The sequence below is a fragment of the Camponotus vicinus genome, unplaced genomic scaffold, assembly GCF_025532165.1.
Source record: "Camponotus vicinus isolate PSW18456_S1 unplaced genomic scaffold, iyCamVici1.0 SCAF_11, whole genome shotgun sequence".
In the NCBI taxonomy this organism is placed as follows: domain Eukaryota; kingdom Metazoa; phylum Arthropoda; class Insecta; order Hymenoptera; family Formicidae; genus Camponotus; species Camponotus vicinus.
Window position 1 is genome coordinate 17,946,947 of NW_028141947.1, and position 23,057 is coordinate 17,970,003.

Below are 23,057 nucleotides of genomic sequence, written 5' to 3' on the forward strand. Positions count from 1 at the left end.
CTTGAAATGAAACTAAAATTCCATTAAACTCTATCTAAAATTTAGTTAAAGAATATCTTATTATTCGTTTGAGGCTCTCTTTGTTTCGTGAAAAGAGACTTTGTTTTTCAATCGCATATAATTCGAAAATTATTAATTAACGTCTCAACATTTTCGCTAAAGAAAAATCGACTAAAACAAGCCGAAGAATCTACATCATCTTTTTGAAAAATATATCTGCATGCTTTTCAAAATTTATGCAGACAAGATAATAAGACACAAGAGCAAAAACTTACGTTGACTGCTACTGCGTCGTATGATGTTCTCCAGGAACGTGTTTTGAGGGGCTACCAGGCCCCTGCGGCCCCCTGGCATCCTTTCTTCGTTGAATGGTCCCGGATCCTGGTCGCTGCGGTGGCTATCAGGATCTCGGCCAGCCTGTACCGGCTAGTATGATCTCAAGCCATCCGCGACACATGATGAAAATCTTTCGTATTTTCTTTTTCTCTTCTCGCAGCTTTTAGCTCGGTAATCTTACCTCGGATGAGTATCTCTCTCGATAACGTGTATAATAAAAGCGACGATACACCTCACGCACTCAAATTCGTTCGCGATGTCGCTCGAACGCGACGATTCATCATCGTGATTCATTTAGATCGATACCCGCGCGCGCGCGCGCACGCGAGAACTGTCCAGCACAAGCACTAGTCCGAGATAAGTACGAAACGCGTACGAGTTTCGATGTGATTTTGCATAACTGTATAATAACAAACAGCCCTCTTCGCAGAGCGAACGCTCAGTTTTCAAATAAATTTCACAATTTCGCAGCACTCTTGAGCGATGAAAAAAGCGCCCAATAGTTTCCCATCGTCACTTTCGGCAAATCAATCGAAGCACTCTTTATTGCTTGTGGCACTAGGGACAAATTTCAGATTCTTTTTTTTTTTGACATTTCGTTTTGGCGCAATTTCTAAATCAGCCAAAGCTTTCAGCGGACAAAGTAACGAAAAACAAAAGAGGCCTCGAATCCCTCGGGAGATTTCTCTTGTCGTAGACCCTCGTGTCGTTTATCACCACCTTTGCTATCCATTAAATAGCCGATCGAAGGATAGTCTTCCAGACAGTCGACAATTTTTCGATAAACGATGACGGGGATGGGATCGACGACTTTTTTCGTCACCTAAATGACGTCCTCCTTCTGCACGTCATCGCGGCAACTCGAAACGGGGCAGCTATGAGAATCAACGATTCCCTCGACGACGATGCGGAAGAGAAGCGAATCGTTTCGTGGGATTCGATCGTCTTAGGGATGGCTGGCTGGAAAAACTGATTTATCGATTCACTCAGAAGAATTGATACATGTCCGACACGTGTAATCGTTTGCTCGTTTGACAATCGATGAAAGAAGAGAATCGGTCGAGCGTTTATCAGAAATCGTTTCTCGAGATCAACGACGATTCCTGTCAATCGGTTTATCCAATTATTCTCCCAGATCGATTTTACGAATCGGATTGAATACGATCGAACGGGGAAGCCGGCGATGCTCGACGGGATTAGCGTGTCTATCGACCCAGAGGACCGCTCAGCGACCAACGTGCTGCTAGTCGACGGTCCACCTGGCTCTTCGAGGACCTTCGAGCGCGCTTCGAATTCACTTATCGATTCGCACGCTCGATGCTTGTTCGGAATTCCAACCGCACGTGCCTGCCGGCGGTGCACGTTCGATTCGACGAACTCGTTTACCGACTTTCTTGATTCCGCGTCAAAGATGACGACTGTCGTTGTCGATCTATCGAGTGGTTCAGACGTCAGTCGTTTGCGGGGACAAACGGACGATTCGCCGAATCCGCTCGAAATGAGTATCGGCCGGAAGTGCCCGACAATCGAGCCGTGGAGAAGGATGATCGATCGGACTGCGGCGCCGATCGATCCACCTGGTCGTCGTCCCTCGAGGACGATTACAACATACGTTGTTGGCGATCGCGGTGAGCGAGACAGACCCCTCTTCTTATCCGCGCGCCCGGGGCGTCGATGGGCGCGTGTCCTCGACGGTGCTCCCGGAAGTGTCGTCGGACGATGGCGGACGATGCACGACCGATGACCCATCTAACCGCAATCCTTCCAAGTGATCGCTCGCGCGGCGACGGTGACGAATTCGCGACAACGACGACGACGACGACGACAACGACAGGTAACGTGACGATTGCGCCGATGTACCCGTGACGTCGTTCTCCACATCCTCGGCGTCCTCCTCGGCGTCCGTGCAGGCGGTACCCGCGGAGGAGGACATCCCTCGGGAGAAATGAGCCGAATGCGGGACGTCGACTGCCGACAGTCACATGATCATTTCGGGTGAGCGTGCTATCTCACGGATGAGAGGCACCTCGAGACTTTTGACTCGGTCGCGCGATTTTTCGACAAGTCCCGATGTTTTCCAATGCGATGTCTCGCGCTGTTACTTATTCACGGGGATTTTTCTCGGGTGATTGATGGTGATTGAGAATGTTTAGACGACGATATCGGTGAAACGTTTTCTGTAAACAGAAAAATAATTGTTTGCGTAAGCGTAAAAAACACTAGCTTAATAATTTAATATATAAGTTCCCGAGAAAGAAATTAGATTTAATATTATTAATGAAATTTCATCTGTCACAATATTTCGGATAGATGATTTTTAAAATAGCGTATCGTATTATAATTTTATTGCGATTTTTCGATTCTCCGGAAGTTCAACGTTATTTCATAGAAATTCGATTCGCGCGAAAATCGACTTTATCTAGTTTCCGACTATTCCGAATAATGCACTTCTCGTCGTGTCGGAAGAAATACAGCGGTCCAACTTTTAATGTCATTCGAGAACTTCCTGATAACTTCCGACATTCGAACGCGAATCGTTGCCGCGACGCATTCAGCCTGTTGCCAAAAATACAGCGTCTTCGCTATGTCTAGCATCGGCTATCAACTCCAAAACGAGACGTTTACAAACACATGTATGTCGTTTTGCGCTACTCGTGAATTCTATTTTGAGCCGGGCGTGGTCGATCGCGTCGTAAATATCACATATAGATAGGATATGACACGTACATATATATGACATGTGTCCGCCTTGGCCTTTACATATGAAATGAGCATCTCCAATTAGTTTCATGTATATATTACCAAAATTCCATCGTTTATTATTAATTATTAAGAGAATAGAAAACTACTACGTTTTTAGTTTCATGAATTTCATGTATTTTTGTGTATATATTGTGTATACTCGAAATAAAACTTTGACGAGTTTAAATAAAAATTATACATTTATGATTTCATTGTGTAAAAGATGATCGAATTATGTAATATCGAGAGATCGATTTTTTATAATCATTTTGAACACTCTATTACAACTTTTCGCGAATAAACATTCATCGCACGCAAATAATGAATATCGTGCTAAGAAACACTTGAGGCTAACTGACCTCTAACTGCTTGAACATACACATCGAGATACCGTAATCTAGCAGTCATAGATATAGAGGTTAAAATAAAAGCGACAAACGGGATGCTCGATATACATAGATCTCGATTGTGATGTTATTTTAACTCGAGCGAGAAATATCCCGACCGTGTAATCTATCTTCCAAGTCTCGCGCATTTTCTTTCGAATTGTTTTGAAGAGCAAAACAAAACTGCAAGAATATAATTGAGAGTGTAGCGTGCGACACGTGTAGAGCGAGGCGCGACGTACCGTTAAGACATATCCGGCAAACTTCAATTGCAAACTTTGGACTATAGTCGCAATTATTGTTGTAGCACGACAAGGTTGCCACGATTACTTCCTCTCGCGCGTCTGTTGTACGCTACTCCTCTTCCATGTTTAATTTCAAATCGATTACGTACCGCTACTTGAATCGCTCTGATAATTTCTAGTCGCGACGCTTTATGAAACCACATCTTTACATAAGATGGATCTAAACTGTTTATAGAAGCATTAAACTAAATAATGGCAATCTATATATGGCATATAATATTGCGTTTAAATTGGTCTATTATTAATCTCGCAGGTTATCGATCGCTTTATAATTTAAACTATTATATATATGAAGCTATGAAATGAAACATAGAGAGAGAAATTATTAATTTTATAGATTTTTCTGAATTTTTAACTTTTTAAATCTTTATATATGTATAAACTAACTTTACGAGAAAACTGAATGGAACTATTATCCAAGACTGCCAAAATAAGAGCTTTATTGATGAATAATATCCCTATATGAACAATGGAATTAATGGAAGACCGATTATAATATTTTCGTATCTTTTTGCGCGTCCATCCTTGTCCATTTTCTCTCCTCTGGCTTTTGTTGTAATGGGCTATATCCTATTATGCTTCATTGACATACCACCGAGTATGTATGCAAACAAGGGCGTGCGTTGTTATGCTGTATTTCTTACAGAAAATTACCAAATATTATATTTTTATACATAAATCCAGTACATTTTTTTTGTAAAAGAAATATTTCCGATAAAAAATAAACGCAACGAAAATATTTTCATTTAATTTTAGTTATTTAAGTAACGTATTACTCGTTTAACAAGCATGGAAATGAAAATCCTGCTAGTTGGAAAATAAAATGTCTCTTAGATAAACAGAGATCACTAATATTGCGAGGAAATTGTTCAAAAAATAATCGAGAGTGCTGTTTTATCTGCTTTTATTTTCTTTGTGTTTGAATCGCTTTGGCCAATTCTCGTATAAAAAGAGAATCGATCTCCTTTTCAATCTGCCTCCTCGAAGTATCAGCAAGATGCAAGCGCCAATGACAATGTCAAATCTGCGTTTCCAACGGCTTTATTTTTTGCGAGCGTTGCCATTTCCGCGTATGTCGCTTGTCATCACAAATGCGAGCAAAACCTTCGTCAATGTTTTTCATTCCGCAACATGCTGTCGAACGATTGTTTCGTCATACTCGCGAAATTGCGAAATGGGTATCAAAAACGCGACCATGCATTATGTATTCGCCGATATTATCAGCTATAAAATATATATGAAATAATACCTTGATACTTCATATAAAGTGTGAAAAAGTGCGAACAATTCACAAACTTACTTATATAGTAAAGTATATATAATTATATAGGTAGACAGATAAAATATAAAGAGAAGTTATGAAAATTGAATTTAATTAATATACCATTGCATTACTGTAAATTAATATATTATCAGTTACGCGAATCATTACAGTTATATAGAGTTATTTCTTCATCGTTTATATAAATATATATTCGAGATATATCTGCTTAAAGTGAAAGCCGCAAAAGGCTGTTCTTAAAGTTCGCAAAGAGCAAAACTTTGCTTGATGCAAAACACGAAGTTTGCCCTCGCTACTTGATATTTGCGATAAGACGAGAGTGGTGGCGATGTATCGCGACGTTCATTAACTTATGAGCACAGCCATTGCGGGAAACCAACGGAGGAAGTCTCGAGCATATCTGTGAAAGTTGAGTGTCTCAAAGGAATAACTGTCTCTTTCATGTCGAATAACGAGAATTGGAGGAAAGTGATAATCCGATGATTTTTCCTGGGACGTCGTAAAGAAAACCAAACAAATGTGAATAAAATCTGTTGAATAAAAATACTCTCCTTCTGTTGAATAAAAATACTCTCCTTAATTATACCAGAATAAATTTCCAAGATATACAGTCGTTTATTTCTTTCCCTATCTTGGAGAAGCATTTATTCTTATAATTAAAGAAATCTATTTTTTATTATTTTACGTCGCTGCATATCGGTAATACGTAATATTTCGGGATGCCGAGTTGGAAAAACAAGATCAGAATATAACTTAATTCTCTATTTATTCGAAGAGATAAATGATGGATATGTATGAGCTGAGTTGTCATATTCACGCAAGCTGCGAAGCGTATTTGTATGAGTGAATGGATGAGAGTCGGTTGATAATTATCTAATGCGCAGATCAATTTTACTTAGGAAATTTATAGCAACATAAAATGAATTTTATGATACTATCTGAAAGCGATGCACTGCGAGAAGCTCTTAAGGCAGCGCTTTTCAATCTAGGTGACACTTAAAGTACCGCTAAGATAAAATGAGGAATACGAGTGGAACGCAAACCATTTAACGATCAGAAAGGCGATATTACCGCTTGCTCGAACTGGAATAATAATCATTCTCGATCATTTATCGACTCTTACTTCTCTTTTAATGCAATCTATGGATAACCTTGTCGGAAAATGTAGAATAAAGTGACGTAAACATTTAAAATGCAAACTTGTGCAAATTTATAAAAATTTAAAAATTAATTTTTGTCTTAATTTCCGCGAGATATGGCTCTCTTTCTTTGTCAAAAATAATTGTTCTACTTAAAAATGGGCTATCATACGCCCATCTATTTGCGTCAACATCATAAATCATTGCGCTACGGAATCGAAGTTAACAATCCAAATGAATAATTTATCCGAGAAAGACAAATCGTTCCTCGATATGTCATCGAGAGTTTCGACTGAAGACAATTGAACTTTTTCGCGACAAATATTTGCAAATCGTAAATCGTCAACTTCTGAAAATAATCGTTCGTTTCTTCAGGATTTAGATAGTCGCCGCATGTTTTTATTTCTCTGCAGAAGAATTACCTGAAGTGTCAAAGTGAAGGGCTTCAAGTACATACTTGGCTAGCCACACAGATTAGATAAATACCGAGGTATATATGATAATCCCCGAAGAAGGATTCGAGTAGCATTATCAATTAATTAAAGAAAAACCCTTCGAACGCCCTTAAACTTTATCACGATGCTTTCTATAACAAGCATATAATGATAAACTAAATTTATATATTGGATAACGAAATGAACAACGTCAAGAGTGATCTAAATGCATGACTGAAGGAGACAATTGTACCTCTGAATTCTTTTCGTTATCACGCGCAATGAAGAAATATGTAATCCTAATTATAATCCGGAAATAGAGATGAGAAAAAGATTAAAAATTTGGTGCAAATGTAGCCAAGATGAATGTAGACATTCGAGCATGTTAGAATCTGTAATAATCTATGTGAGCGTATTTCGCATTAAAAATTAAGCTTGTTTTTGCAAGTTGATGCGAAATCGACCGGAAAGAAAACGTTGACTCTTTCCAACCTCGACACCGTTGACTCGATATCATCGTCGGCGTCCTCGTCATTATGTGACATTTCCAATTTGTCCCAGTTTACAGGATAGGTGCACTCATGCTTCGCGTGCAGGTGAATGTTACCAATATTAGAAAAGAGAGGCCGAGTTCGCCCGGATTTACAAGAATTCTAATATCGCCCGAAGGTCGGCCTAAAGTGGAAAAGTAGTTCGCGTACAATCGATTAACTTAGTTTCGCGCTAAAAAAGCTTAAGCTCGCGTAAGGATGCAACGGCCGATCGAGATGTCTGCATCATGTTGCACTCAAATAATAATTGCAATACACATATTGGAGAGTCGATTCCATGATAAACGTCTAAGTCACTAAAGAAACTTTATGCTTTCATGCTCGCGTGTCAAATCTGTAAATATGTGATGATATTCGTGGAAAAAAATTTTGACGAATTACACATCAAATTTTAAATTTCTTGGATACTCAAGATTACACGATACTAGCAAAATATGAAATATATGATAGTAAAATTGTTCAATTTTTTCGGCGATAAATAAAATATAAACATAGTAAGGAAACGTAAAAAAATCTTTTATATAAGAAATTTTAATAGCAATAAATATATATTCAATATATTACAAGAAATTTTAATGTATTTAAAAAATTAGTTATTTTTATCATCATTATTTATACTAGGATAGAATAGGAAGTAAATTCTAAAGTATAAAGAAAAGAAGATATCACCTCTAATAGAATAATACTATGGAAGAAAAGGAATATCGTTTTTCTTTCGCATTCTTTCTTTCGTAGTTTCTTTTATATGGATATTCTCGCCAGAATAAATACGCGCTGTTATCTGTTTGCTACAAGACTGTAGACACAATTTCGTTACGATTCCAGTGAATTTAAAAATCGACCAACATATACCGTGTGCAAATTCTAATCTTGCACAAATTTCTTACTTCGATGATTGAACATCTATAATACCTACATTATTTTTATTCGCTTATAAGTCTAGGAACGTTTTGCGTTATAATATTAATATAAAAACGAAGAGAATATATAATCTCGGGGCGATTTAAATCGCGGATTTAAGTCCTTTAAAGCGTATATCACGCGCGGATTGTCTCGCCAGAGAAGATTTTATATATATATATAAAACATCGTTACATCGAGACGCGCGTTTTTGGCACGCTTTACTACCCTTTTTCATCTTCTCTGGAGATCGAACGATCCGTACTTTTCTCAGTCGGTGGTCCACGCCATTGTCTACGTAACCGCCAAATGACTCCGTTGAGACAAGCCGCGATCGTTGGACAGGAGCAGTTCTACCTACAAGCTTCACGGCAAAGTACAATGTAAGAAAATTCAGGGAGCGAACTCCCTCCTCTCCTTATGTACGTGCAGGGGTTGTTAAATTCAAGGACGCTTTGCTTGTCGCGGTCCCATACAATTTCCTACAACATTCTAAAGTGAAATGAAAATGCGAATGCAAAATACAAGATACCAGTCACCGCATCAACATTTTATTCCTCGGTCAATTTAGAATACACCTTCTTCTCTTCTTATACTCATGCACTTTAATTATGCGCTGCACACACCGGCTCCTGCGGTGGTGTAATCGACAAGATAATGTATGGAAAAGTACACGATTTCCACTATCTTAAAATCGAAAATATTTAAATAAATAATAGGTCGAGAAAAAATCTTGTCCATATAGCTCTAATCTATAAAAAGCTAACAAAGGAAGAACCTGTTTCCAGTGTCGGGCTAATAATTCTACCATTAATAGCTTGTTCAAACATCGAAAGCTGTCTCTTTCGCTCTATAACGAGATATCGGATCGTGCCACGATCGATAATCGAGAAGTTACATCGACCTACAGCAGCAAATATGTGGGTAATAACCTGCTCTGCTGTGCAAACTCTCGGAAAAAATCGATTGCCCGAGCATGACTTTTGGACGTGTCCCTTTTGCTTTTCGGTCCTCCTCGCTTTTTCTGACCTTCACATGGGAGATACGATACTTCATTTACCTTGTAAGTGGGGTTCGATTCACCATTAGCGTTACTTTAGCCGGACTATCTTGCTGATGTGCTCGAGGAAGCGGCTTCTTATTTCAAAAGGAGCATATATCGATCGACCTTTCTACGCTCCCTACACGAAGGTACATCCTTCCTGCGCGTTCATCTTACACCGACTGCCAGAAGGAATTTGTCCCGTCCTCGAATAATGCTACCGAGTCGCCTGTTGACATTCTATTCGATCTCCTGAATTCGGTGTAAGCAATGGAGGAATCTACCAGATCATGCAGAATTCTCGAAGAATGTATTTCGACGATCATGAATCGCCATCTGATCCATATTTTTTAACGAAAATTCGAAACTAAGATTCATCATAACGATGTGTAAAAGAAACATCTTATCAAAAATTCCCAAAGACGTACATATTATATTGAAAATTTTTCTTTTTATTACATAGGCATGTTTATTATACATAGACTTTCTCACAGTTTTCTTTTGCTGATATTTTGTAAATTATCTCGCCAAGGCCGCGCTTGAACTTGCGACAAAGCAATTTTGGTCGATCGCCTAAATCAGCGTCTCACAAGACTATTCTAGGACTGGACGGCCGTTGAAAAATTATAAAAACGGGAGATAATTTTCTTTTTTATTAGCTATACTTTCAGTCTAGCCTTTTATCTCTCGCATCACAGTTGATGTAATTTATACAAGAGAGAAATTCACAAAATTCTTTAAAGTTTAGTCCAGATGATTTTTCGATATTTCGTTGCTCGAAATATTTCAACAATTATGGCATGCAATTTACTCTCTTGAAAACGTATCAAAATCAAAGATCTTGTAAAATTTTGAGAAAAATATTTGTTATGATTGGACGCGATTTTAATAATTAATATTGTATAAATTAAATAAATAATAATTAAACGAATAAGAATCATTCTGTATTTCCATAGCATTTATAAATAAATTTGACAAGATTTTATCCTTTTTTATAATTTTATATTATATTTCAGTTAATAAGTAAAATGAAAAAATTATTGATGATAATTATCCAATTGTCCAATTCCTTGCCTCTGAATTTTCCTTGGAAAATATTTGAAGCGCATTCGCAACGTGTATCTTGTATGTGTCGCATCGATTACATCACGTACGATGTATCACCCAGTGTCAAGAGTAAAACGCATCGTAAAAGATTCTTTCAGCTGCGGAATGCAACGAGAACGATCTCGCCTCGCGTGTGAAGATGTCGGGATTAACGTCTTCGCGCAAGACCCAGAAGCTGGAGGCACCGCTATCTTTCCCGCGACGTCATTCGAGAATGAGTCGCTCGTAAATACCGTCGTCGGCGAGCGAAATAACGTCGTGCGTACGTGGTGGAGAGAAGATGAGAGAGTAAAAAGCCGAATTATAATTCCTTCCGACGTCCTTCGGAAGGATGCACGGCGTTGGGAGTATCGCCAGCGACTACTGAAAGGAGAACGCTTCTTATATCCCTGTGTCTTGCACAGAATAGCGCGAGCTTGGCTTGAGATTTAAAGTGTACGACGAATTTTCACCAATCGATCGTCACGAATTGTTGGGAAGAAATAGAAATATAAGACGTTACAATTATATAAATGTCATAACACGTTGGCATTTCTTCTCGACAGAGAAGAACTGAGAAAATACATATATAATAGATAAGAATAACACGCGCTGTTTGATTGAAACTTTTATCCGTAGATTTACGAGCTGTTGCATCTGCCTATCTAAAGAATAAGGAAAAAGAATAATGAAAGTTTACAGAATGCTAATATAAATGTAGTGTAAAAAATTTTTAATGTAAAAAATTAATACTTTGAGGCGAAAATTATGGTTTTATAAGCATTTACTACGATCACTTTATTATTTGATTAAAATGTTCCAAATTATAATGATTATATCAACTATTACTATTATATAATATAAAATAAATCAATAGGCAAAAAAAATAAAAAAAAGTTGCATCTTATTGTAGTAGATATCTTGCGCAATATCGTTGAGTTTATTTTAATGTAATATCATTAATAAAGGAAGTAAAATCTGTGCTTTGATATAAAGTGGAATGAATTGTATCATAGTCTTGTACTTGAAAACGCGAAAGCATTATGTTTATTGTATACATATATGTAACGCTGCATTAATGTTAATCTAACAGCTTATTCGTTGTTTCATAGAGGTTGATCCTATGGGATATTCACATGGAATTACACAATCGTTGTGCGCGGTAGAAATAGATAGCTGACTGAATCAAGTTAGTTACAATTCAAAGTCGAATCGCAAAAAGATAAAATGCAAAAACGGAATAATCAAAATGCAAAATGAAAAAAATATCCACTGAAAATTAACTGCTCACTACATTCCTACATTTTCTTCTTTTTATAATATGCTTGGCCTATTTTCAGACTATCTGATATTTAAATGACACAATGGATGTGCAAAAAATTGCAGCGACTTTGTACCGATCCAAAAAATTGACGTTTATATAAATACATATATTCTTCTATTTTTTTTTCATCCTTTTATAAACATAGTTTTTACAGTTGTCAATTTTGTTTTCCACGATATCGTTTTATAAAAATAAAAATTGATTGAAATAAATACGATAATAAATACGAAAAATAATAATTCTCTAAGCTGTAGCAATTATAAAATCATGTATAAATGCGGCAAATTAATGTATAAATCATATATTATATATATGTACATCGTTATAAATTCTTCAAAGACTTTCTGAACAAAATAAGTTTTGTTATTGTTAAAATTAAAAAATAAACCGCAAAATTGCAAAAAATAAAAATTAACTCAATCGTTATTTGAAATTATACGTGTAAAATTTATTTGTTAATTAAATTTGACACATTTTAAGACACTACGAATTAAAACGAGTTGAGCGCGCCAGAATTAATTCGACAATAAAACTAAAAGACGCATTGTCTTGCGCAAAGCACAATACGCGAAAGCAAAAGACAAATCGCATCGTAGCGATCGGTGACATGCAATGCAAATTGTAGTTAGTTTGTAAGGTAGTATGTGTATATACACGGCCCTCGATTTCCCTCGGGAAGCAAGCAAATTCATAACGCAATCTATTTGAGGAAGGATACAGAAAGTTGCCAAAAAAGTCATAGCAAATAAAAGACCAACGATCAAGCAATCATTGTTATGTATCAAATCTAGGTACACGATTTAAAAAAGTATACTCTCAGATTTCCACTACTATCTGACAAAAGGTACAGAAAAAGAATATATATATATATATATATATATATCTTCTTCAATATATTATATATATATATATATATATATATATATATATATATATATATATTGAAATTTTTATCTGGAATCACCAGCGGAGAGAATTAAGGTTTTTGTACAACTATACTTGCGAGGAGAATATTCAGAATGTGTGTCAGAGAGGAAACTCGCAGCAGGAAGTTTTTGGCATCCGGTCGATATGCTAGGACGAATTGGCGAAATGTTATGCGAAAACTCAAGGGAAGATATACTTCTTGAGAAAGGATCTTCTACGTCAAAAAAAATTTGTCTACTAAAAAAGAGCAACACATTACAAATGATAATGTGCACGCACATGTAAAACTTGCAATATAAAGATAAAATAACAATATACATATACAAGTGCAAGTAAAACTAGAAAAATTATTCATAAGACATTATGTAAAAAAATTAATTAAATTAATACATCAACGAAACGCAATGTAAAATTATATATTCGTAGACACATTTTGATGACGAGGAAAAAAGAAAAATTATATTTCAATTGAATACACTATATGTAAACTTAACGAATTTATAAAATCGAATCGATAGTGTATAACGGATGGATGATAAGCGAAAGATAAAATTGGAAATATTTCTTTGTATAAAAAAAGCTGGTGTGACAGTAAAGGGCAAACGAAAACGTCGAGCGGAAAAGCTTGTGAGGATTTTCCACGTTTGATCGATCGACGGAAACTGAATGAAAGTTCGGATTGTTCATCTACTTTTCTTCCTTTCCTTCTTTTTTTATTAATCTGATCAAATCAGCCCCACTTTCATCCGGTATTTGCAGATGAAAATTTTACAATAGATGCAATTATATCGACGGTTGTCTAACGCAATTTTTTGCTAGCTCTATACATATAAATATAAATATGCAAATGTTTGCATAAGTATTTTTATCCAGCATTGTAAATATTTATGTTGAAATAATAATATTTAAAGTTATTGAAAGGATTAAGTCAAATATTATTAGCGACAATTAATCAGTTATAAAAAAACAATTATAAAAATAATTGTTAAATTAATTTGACATTTTCGCTTTGCCAATCAAGAAATAATTTCATTAAAGAAAACTTATAAAAGAGAGAAAGCATAGTCTTAGCCAAAGAGGTTGAAGCGTAAAATAATTTTATCTGGTAGAATTATTAACGAGAAATTGGTTTAAGATTATAGCCAAGATAAGCCATTCTTTCTTTCATGGATACTGACCAATAAGCTATAATTTTTTGCTTCACGTAAAAAATTTTCTGGCTATGCGTTCGAGAGATATTTGAATAATCTTTTTTAAAACCACCGTTTTTCAAAAATGCTGGCAATCTTGACCGACCATAATTCAAATATACAATTTGTTACAAGTGTTTCACAAACGCAACCTGTTAGGATTGGCAACTCGCTCATCACAATTAAACTGACATTGGATAGAATTTATATTTTTTCGAATCAATACACAAATTTTGCGTCATTAATTCAGGTCATTGATTTCGCGTAATTCGGTTGAATTCTTCCAATTTCTTATTTAAGATACTTCACATCGGATGCTATTTATTTCTCTTTCCATCTGCTGTCGTAATTTATTTTTTGCGTTTTTTTTTATCGACTTATTATTGTCGATATGCAAGGAAGAAATAACGTCGGAAGCACTGTGGTCGCTCGAAAAAACTGTCGCCGGAAAAAGAAATTGAGTTCTATCTGCAATTTGTATAAAGTTCCGATTATTTTTACCAATCTTTAAAAGTCTACCGTCGTTCGTTTTTCGACCACCGCATATTTTACACAAATTCCTCATCACATGTACAATATACAAAGTATCTTCCACATACATTACATCATGCATTTTCAAGAGAAAGTATCCCCTTGACGAAAAAAGACAAGCGTTCAAATATTGTATCAAGAACTTTGTGAAAAAGCCAAAGACAAACAATAAGTCACCTTGATCTGTTAACGATCATCATGTACTTGTAAGCTTCAATGAAGCGTGAACCACCGCTGATCGATTAGAATGTTAAGCTATCAAGGTTCAACCTAGTAGCCTTAATTGATGAAACTTGACGGATACCATCGACTTCCGCGTCTCAGTCTTCTTGAGGGCAAGAGATTGAAAGACTATTCAGGTGCAATCGACTATGAGGCGTTCCGATCTCTCCTAAGCCGTCATGCTCGATAATCAAGGACGGGAATGTCATCGTGGCTTTCCACATCAGCACATGAGTGCATGCTACCAACAACAATGTAGCTATAATTTCCGTTAAAAGGTACATATACATCTTGATTCAATTATCGTGTCGAAATCCACTTGACATTACAAACGCGTTTCGATTGTCACTTAGGATTGTCAGTTCGATTATTTGTCACGAAATAGAAATTTTGTAATTATTGTCTAGCACAAAATAAAATCAACGCATCAAAATGAAATTAATTAACGAACACACAAACGAAATATCATAATCGTTATCATAATGGAATTGCGTGTATTATTTGATTCGACGTTACAAGCACGGACATACATAGAAGTATTTAATCGTGCGTTTAGCAGCGAATTAAATGAAATAATTGTTGCTGTGTAAGATACACATATATATACCCGAGCATTCTTTAAATCTTAAAAGAAGCTTTGATCGCGGGACAGGACATTAATGTGGCTCGCACAACTTTATAAGACCTGCGCCAACCTCGAGCTCTGTCGCATCTATATGACGCTGTCAGGTTTCCACGAGATAGAACCGAAGTGATTCAGTCGTTGAAGCCTACGGTTGACAAAACTCGATAGCTCCTTGCTCCTTTTATCGTTGCTATAAAATCCTGTCGACTAGAATGAAAGCTGCCACAAAATCCGATGCATCTAACCGTTTAAACGCATCGAATATATCGTACCTTCAAAAGCCAAAGTAGAAATCGATGAAAAATACTCCAAGATACGATTATCGTCGTCACGCGATTTTTATTGGAAAAAAATATATAATAATGAATGATCTTTGAATAACAGATAGAAATCGCTTTCTTTAGCTTCAAGTTACTAATTGCTATATTGCTTGCTATATTGCGCTCGTTTTAATCACTCCTAATGGAATTTCTAATTCACCCCAGTGATGCTAAAGTTCATCGAAAAGCACATGGCACATGGCACGATCATTATCTCGAGTAGGGAGTCATCGAACGATTAATGATCCTTCGTAAATCATAAAGTCTACTGCTGATAGAGCGTTTTGTGCTAAATTTATGCGTACTTTGATAACTATTAAAATAATATCATTGAATAATTTATCAAACTTTGCTCGATATAGTTCTCGAGTATCTTGAATATTTTTACCGACAATGTATGTATGCTAAAATTAGCTTAACTGAGAACGCTGTCTACGAAAGTGGGGGGCAAAAAATAAGATGTACATTAATATCATCGATTCTACGATTTTTCTCTCGCTACGATTCGACAGAATTTACTTGTAAATTTATCAAGAAAATGCCGAAACCTGGGAAACATATAGATTCTCAGTGCACACATACACATTCTATATATATATATATCTTCGTCGTCTCTCGAGATCGCAATTAAGAATTCATCTGCCCTCTCGTGCTTCTCTCTAGTTCTCTAATATATATATATACAAGTATATAATAAAAATGTATCGTTAAAAAATCATCGAATATCCATAAGTCCGTTGATTGGAGCACGAATTCCGGAGCTCATTTATATTTACGGTCTTCGAAATGACGATTGCGAAATTCCGATAAATTTTCGAGCATCGCGCAGCAGCCGAGGACCGAGCGAGAACGATCATTCCGGACTAGGTCGCACGCGGCTCGACCGCTATATACTCCCTCCTCGAGAAGCTTATATCGTTAAGCCGGCGCATTAAGCGAAGTCGAAGGCGCTTGGAGCGATCGCCTCGCCCGCATACGATCTTCCGTACCGATAAATAGTGTGGTCGTCCCTTATCCTCGAGTTCCTTATCTATCGTCCCGTAGGGGGATGGTTTCGTCCATCGCCTCTCTGGATCGTATCGTATCCCGAGTCGATCGATCGTCGCCTGGTGCACGCGCGCTGACCGGTTGCGGCACCACGTTCCCGCACACACGGATTCGCACAGATCGCGGATCCCTCGATACGCGTATCCCGACGACGGGGATACGGGGGGCACAGCGCGTCGCGAGTCCACGAGACACGAATCCCCTCTTCGAAGGTCGGAAAAAGCCCGCGTGCGATCGACGATACGATTCGCGAGAGAGCCAACGGGGGGAGATACGCGCGGTAGAGATAGATCGACTCCTCGCGCGGAACCCACCCGTATCAGCGGGGTGACCGAGTAGCGACTGAGACTCACCCTGCGTGGTGCCGCGGTGGCGGCGCTGACTACCCCTCCGAAAGAAGAAACATCATCCCCCCACTCGTACGGCGGCGCGGCGCGTCGCGGCGCGCAACCCCCCGCTGTGTGTCTCGCCCTTTTTCCCTAAAACATTCCGGCCCGCCGCGTCGCGGCGCGTCGTCACCCCTTCGGCCGCTCGACGCCGACGCCGGGCCCGATCAGCGCTGGCTGCACGAGTCGGGTCGAATCGGGTCGGGTCGTTCTTGTAATCCGACGACGAATCAACCACTGACCGGCTTGGTCAATGTAACCACCGGAATATCAGATAACTGCTGGCGATTTCCACACGCCTGATGTAACCCTTTCACTGCCAAGGGGACGCACGTGACCCGCTGACACATAAACGCGCGACACGAGATGCGGTGATTTGCGCGAAGACCGATTCGACCAAGAACTCTGGGGAGTCGCGAATGAAACTACGTTTATATAAGCTTACTTTGTACGTTTATGCTTTTTTCAATACAAGAACGTTAATAACTTTTTTCTTATGTAGTTTTTTCATCCTGACAAATAGATTCCGTGATAAAATTGGTCGTAACACTCGTTACGCTTTTGCGTGAAATAATATCTTGAGCGCGCTTTGGCAAATTTTACAATTCTATTACGCTATTAACGATCTCCCATTCTACCGTGACTATCCCAGCAAAAGTTGGCATGGTTTCAACGAGAAATCTTTATGACAAGAAGTTTTGAATGTTCGAAGATTTACCATGCTTAATCGTCCAAGTTATTTGCATTAACAACTGTTTTATACGACTACGTATGCACTTTGATTATGATATGGAAAGAACAATTGTGGATAAAACGAGAAAACGAAATTTTACAAAGTGCATATGCAAATATTTCAATTTATATATCTATGATTGATAATGTAATCTTAATCTTTGCAAAAATTAGTATTCCATATCTAGTATCTTGATATAATTGATAGAGTTCTGATTATTAAAGTAGACTAAAAATTTCAAAATTCTTAAAAATTTTAATTGTGAAAAAAATTGTTCTTTTTTCTTAGAAATATCAAGCATTTTCCTACAAATTCCAGATAATTCCAGGAAAGGTATTATAATTCAATGATGTAAATTGATTCTGATTGTCAAATATAAAAATAGTATTATCAATTTTTACATAAAATATGAAGCTAGCGCCCGACATATCTTCGTATCTCTATTTTTTACATTTAATCGAATAAAAATTTTTAAATTCTGTATAGTAAAACGACTCTATTAAGTGCATATGTGAACATTTTAAAGATAGAATGTAAAATACTATAGATTATATTTCCCTTGCAAGCAAACAAATTATTTCCGATACGCTCTATGAGTATCGTGCATTGTCATTAGGAAGACGTTATTAGGATCGCAATGCATTCCGCATTCGTGTATTTATTAGGATAATAGAGGAACTGTGCGGACTAAATGCCTCGCCACGACATGAAGTGCAAAGGATGGGATGGAATGTCGAACTGCGTCAGACAAAGAGCGAGAGAGACGGTGTACGATGCAAGAAGAAAGACAATAGGAAATGCAAAAGCGCTTCTCATCGTCTGGGTTAATGGAAACGTATAGGTCAAACGACAAGGCTTTTCGACACTAGACGAACTTTGTTTAGTCGCGTAAATCATTTATCAGTAAAGTTTGGACTCGAACATGGACATATTTATTAATACAATATCTAGTATACAATATGTATTATATTTAACAAATTTATAGTTAAATATTTACAAACCTACAAATCTAAAAAATGCACATCAGACGTATTATAAATGTCACTAAAGTATTATTATACTTGATGAACAGATTTTGTAATAATTATAAGATTAAAAAAGAAAATTAGCATGTATGAATGTCATAGTCTTATTGTAAAACAGAGAATTCACTTTCATTTATTCATATCCATAAAAACATATCAATGCTATTATCTTTTAAAGATAGAACGACACAATAATATATTGTAGAGAGATTCAATTACTATGTAAATCTTTATTAAAGTTTTTTAATTAAAACTTATAAGTACAAAAGAGAGAGAGAGACCAAATATAATAAAACTACATTATCAATATAAAATAATAATTTGAAAGTCTTATATTTATAAGGGACACTATTATAAATGAAAATATTGCTAATAAAACCAGCACGAAAAGAGAGCTTTCAAGAGACAGACAAATATAAAATTTAAATATTTATTTTCATTAAAGACGTTTTCGAGAAAAACGAATATTGTCAACAATATTGTAAACGGATTCAAAAGGTACTACAAACAAAAGAGACAAATGAAGAAGCAAAGTTACATTGCATTTTTTCTGAAAAATCGTACAATGACGTTGAAAAGATTTCTGGATTTTAAAAAAGATGATTTCAAAAAATAATCAGAAATCTCTATTCTCTACTTTCTAGTATTATAATATCAAATAGTACAAGAAAAATTGCGCAAAATTTAAAAATTTTGTATAAATAATATTCAGCTTAAAATTCTAAGAATTATTAAAAGAAAAACAATCCTTATATTTTTATATTTGTAATAAAATAAGAATAAGTAGTGTAAATCGCGCATACTTTAATGTATTTATAATATCGAAAATAAAAAAAAAATTCGCCAAAATAACATCAATTAAATTATTTTAGCACATACATATACAAATATTCTTTTCAAAAGAAAAAAAAAATCTAATTAAATAATCTAAATAATAAATATGAACGTAACCACGTAATAAACACTTATTTTTTTCTATATTCTCGTGCCGTCTCTAAATACGAAGGTAGAAGGGGCAAAATAGCCTGTTGGAATCCATGGACACCATGATAATGTTTCCGAAACACGAAGAAGTCGCGTGCTAGATAAAGAGGCATCGCCAATTCAACGAGGACGGAAGGGTTGCGATCGAAGGCGTCAAATAGAGGGCGCCACCTCGCCGGCAACCCCATTTCCATCGACTCTTCAGACGAACTGATTTCTAGCGATGGCTCTCATGCCAACACTTACTTGCGATTTTCCAACAAAAATGCTAGACGGTACAAATTTTAGTTCAATAACGACCGGCGCCATGATAATGTCTTGTTGATAAAATACGATGTATTTTAGTTAGTAATTGACATTTTTGTTAAAAATAAGACAATATTCTCTTTCTCTGTGAATTTCCAATAATAAAATAAATGGCTATAATTTTCCGACAATTTTGCAATAAAAAAATTAAATATTTCTTGCATGTTAAATTAATTCATAATAATTATTAATTCTTTGGCATTGTAAAAAATTTGTAATAATTTCAGTTCTATGTCCTATTCGATTTATAGAAATTTTTTTATACAATCTTTTTCTTATATAATAAATTTTTAATATCTTATTGTTTTTTTTTAAAAGTAAGACATTCGAGATTTGTGAAAAAAAAAAACTGATAAATCTCATTCGAAGTTGATCCGGCGGCTCATGTCCGAATGACAAGGTTAAAAGCTGTATATCCTTTAAAGTTAGACAGCAGCTATCTTCTTGCCAAAGATAGATGCCATCGCTATTGATATCATCCAACATTTACCACAACAAACTATAGATGAAAGTGATAAAAAGACAAATGGATGGAAACTTTGAGAGCGAAACACAAGGCGAGAAACTTTCGTCAACGACAAAGAATTGATATCACTTGATGATCAATACGAATGTGTCATCATAGTCATTCTAATACCAATAATTGGTCCTTGTCACATGACAATCTCTTCGTCACATGATTATATTTCTGTAGAGCGATTTATTTATATTTTATAATTATATCACATTCCCTTGTGTTATAAATTATTTTTTAAATTTATTATTCACACATAAAATTTATATCATGTTATATAAAATAATAAAAGCGTAGAAGAGTTAAATTTATTGAAGAATGGATTTTATTATTGTATTGTTTTTCTATGCAAGAAAAAAATTTTAAATACACAACTTTTAATTAGACAACTTTAAAAAAAAAATATCAACATAAGCTCATTGGATTTCTTTTGATCGTAATTTTGATGCTTGAATATTTTTCTCAAAAATTATCAACATTATCAAAGAATTATCAACGGTTCTATTTTCTTCTTATAAGAAGACTCCAATATAATAGTGGCCTAATTCGCCTCGTTAAGAACTTAAGAAAATTAGATATAGCTTTTTCGACATATAAGAAATATTTATTCAAATTTTAATAAAATTCGGTTAATTATTATTTTATCGAATTTTTCATTGATCTCGTTTTTACATACATGTAAGATGTAGCACATTCAGTTCCTGATAAAGGCGATTTAATCCTACTTAATCACTGTCTATGTATAATACAATCAGAACATTTGAAAGAAACATGTTAACGAGATCCATCATTCATTTCGCATGTATACACAATCGCACGCAGACATTCCCCATAGACTACACATCACGCACGTACACTGCGCGACAATGATCCTGTCCTACGCGGGACAAGGGGAGCGTAGAACTGGCCAATCAACTGGCAGCATAGCAGCGGCTGATTGGCCAGTTCTACACTCCCCTTGCCCCGCATAGAACAGAATCATTGACGCGCAGTGTACATACTAACTCTGGGAAACTTCGGTCTCCTCCAGAAGGCTCATTTGAAATGCAAATGCCGCATTTTCGTCGATCCCCATGCGACGATATAGCAATATATATTACCAGTTACTTGGCCGACTGTTAGCCCGCCCGATTATAATACTGCTCTGCTAAATCGAAAAATTTTTATATACATATACATTTCGCGTTTTTCTTTAAATATATATTATATTGAAGATATGTCACACATACATACAATACACACATACACACATGTTAAAATGATCGACAAGGAATCATTGTATAATATCATATTGTTTCATCAAATGTATAATTCTCTTCACTCGTCTTGCAGATATTATGCAAAAAATAATCTCTAATCACCTCTAATAAGATAATCTCTAATCATCTCTAATCATCCAATATCGTTCTATTATATATAAAAGTCATGAGATAATACAAAATATACAATATAAAATATACGATATATATGTGTATCATACTTGTATCATACCTACGTTGTAAAATATTACATACATCTTTTTCTACGTGTGTAAAACTGCGCATATTGCGATTATAAACGAAAAATTCATATGATCTTATTTTTCATTCGAGTTTATAAAATATCAGTTAGTTATACTGTAAAATTAATGATAGTGCAATACGTTTTTTACGATTTGATCAATTAAAATATCCAATAAAAAAAAACTTGATATAATTTGACCATATTAAAAAATCATACAAAAACTTCATGTGACTTAATTAAATGAAAGCGATATTAAATGAGATCATTTTATATTTTTGATAATTTAGATATTTTTATGACGCTGCTTAGACGTATATGGCGTCGTTTTAATTGTACTTTCTTTCTTTTGTATACATAGATATGCAAATATAATCTCCTTGATGATCCTTTACGTTTCCTCGTGTAAAACGCAATCGCGTAGAAAGCAACTTGGACAAATGCCAAACAAGCTCGCGCATAGCTTTCGCTCGAAAATCGCTCGTAATTAATTCCCTGTTAAAAGAAAAATAAAAAAAGTATATTCTTTCATCGAGTCTTTACGAGAATCATGTCACGATCATGACATACTTTCTCCGCCGCACCTGTTAAAATCAGTTATTTGTTAATCTCTAATCAAAAGAGAAATTGTCTTTTTTGAAAGTTGAACACTACATTGCATATTTTATAATCACTAGTTATTCTGCTTCAATATCATTCATGTGACAAAACGCTACCGTAAACATGTAGATATAATACAGAAAACACATTCAAAAATAAAATTTTCATAATTTTTTAAAGCACACGCGTGATAAAGTTTATCTCAAGTACATTATCGCTAAGTATCAATATTATGCGATAACTTTCTATTATTAGTTAAACAATGTTGGCAATAAAGTTTTGTATCTGTCATTTATTTATGTAATGAAGAATATATTATTATAGAATATTCAAAATACGCGATATCTCTCTACCAATATAAAGAAAATTTTTATGCGCATCATTTTCTTCAAAATATCCCTTGTGTCATTTTCTCTCTTTGAAAACTTTAAAATCTTTCGATATAAAATATATGATATATTCTCTCCGTATATAGAAACATATCTACTTGCGTATGATTACGAGACAGCTGGTATGATGTTGACGCGTTGCATTAATCTGAATATATCTCCTTACAAGAGAGAACACAACAAAGCCATTTTTTCTTGAAAAATAAACTTCGCTCTGAAAATATTGCTCCA

The 23,057-nt window shown here is 35.6% G+C and overlaps 1 protein-coding gene across 5 annotated transcripts in view; it reads right to left on the reverse strand.

Moving 5' to 3' along the window:
• The window catches only part of Eag (potassium voltage-gated channel protein ether a go-go), a 78,744-nt gene extending 62,035 nt beyond the window's left edge, over positions 1-16,709 (reverse strand). For 4 of the 5 annotated variants that reach the window (XM_083083169.1, XM_083083166.1, XM_083083168.1 and 1 more), the window contains exons 1-2: positions 16,332-16,709; positions 276-2,513 (exon numbers count right to left, since the gene is read on the reverse strand). In XM_083083169.1, coding sequence (XP_082939295.1) covers positions 276-354 — 79 coding nt within the window. In that variant the 5' untranslated portion in view covers positions 355-2,513; positions 16,332-16,709. Of the gene's footprint in view, positions 1-275; positions 2,514-3,437; positions 3,459-16,331 lie in introns of those variants that run through there. The other variant, XM_083083165.1, reaches the window with a different exon arrangement.
• Between the last annotated feature and the right edge of the window lie 6,348 nt (positions 16,710-23,057).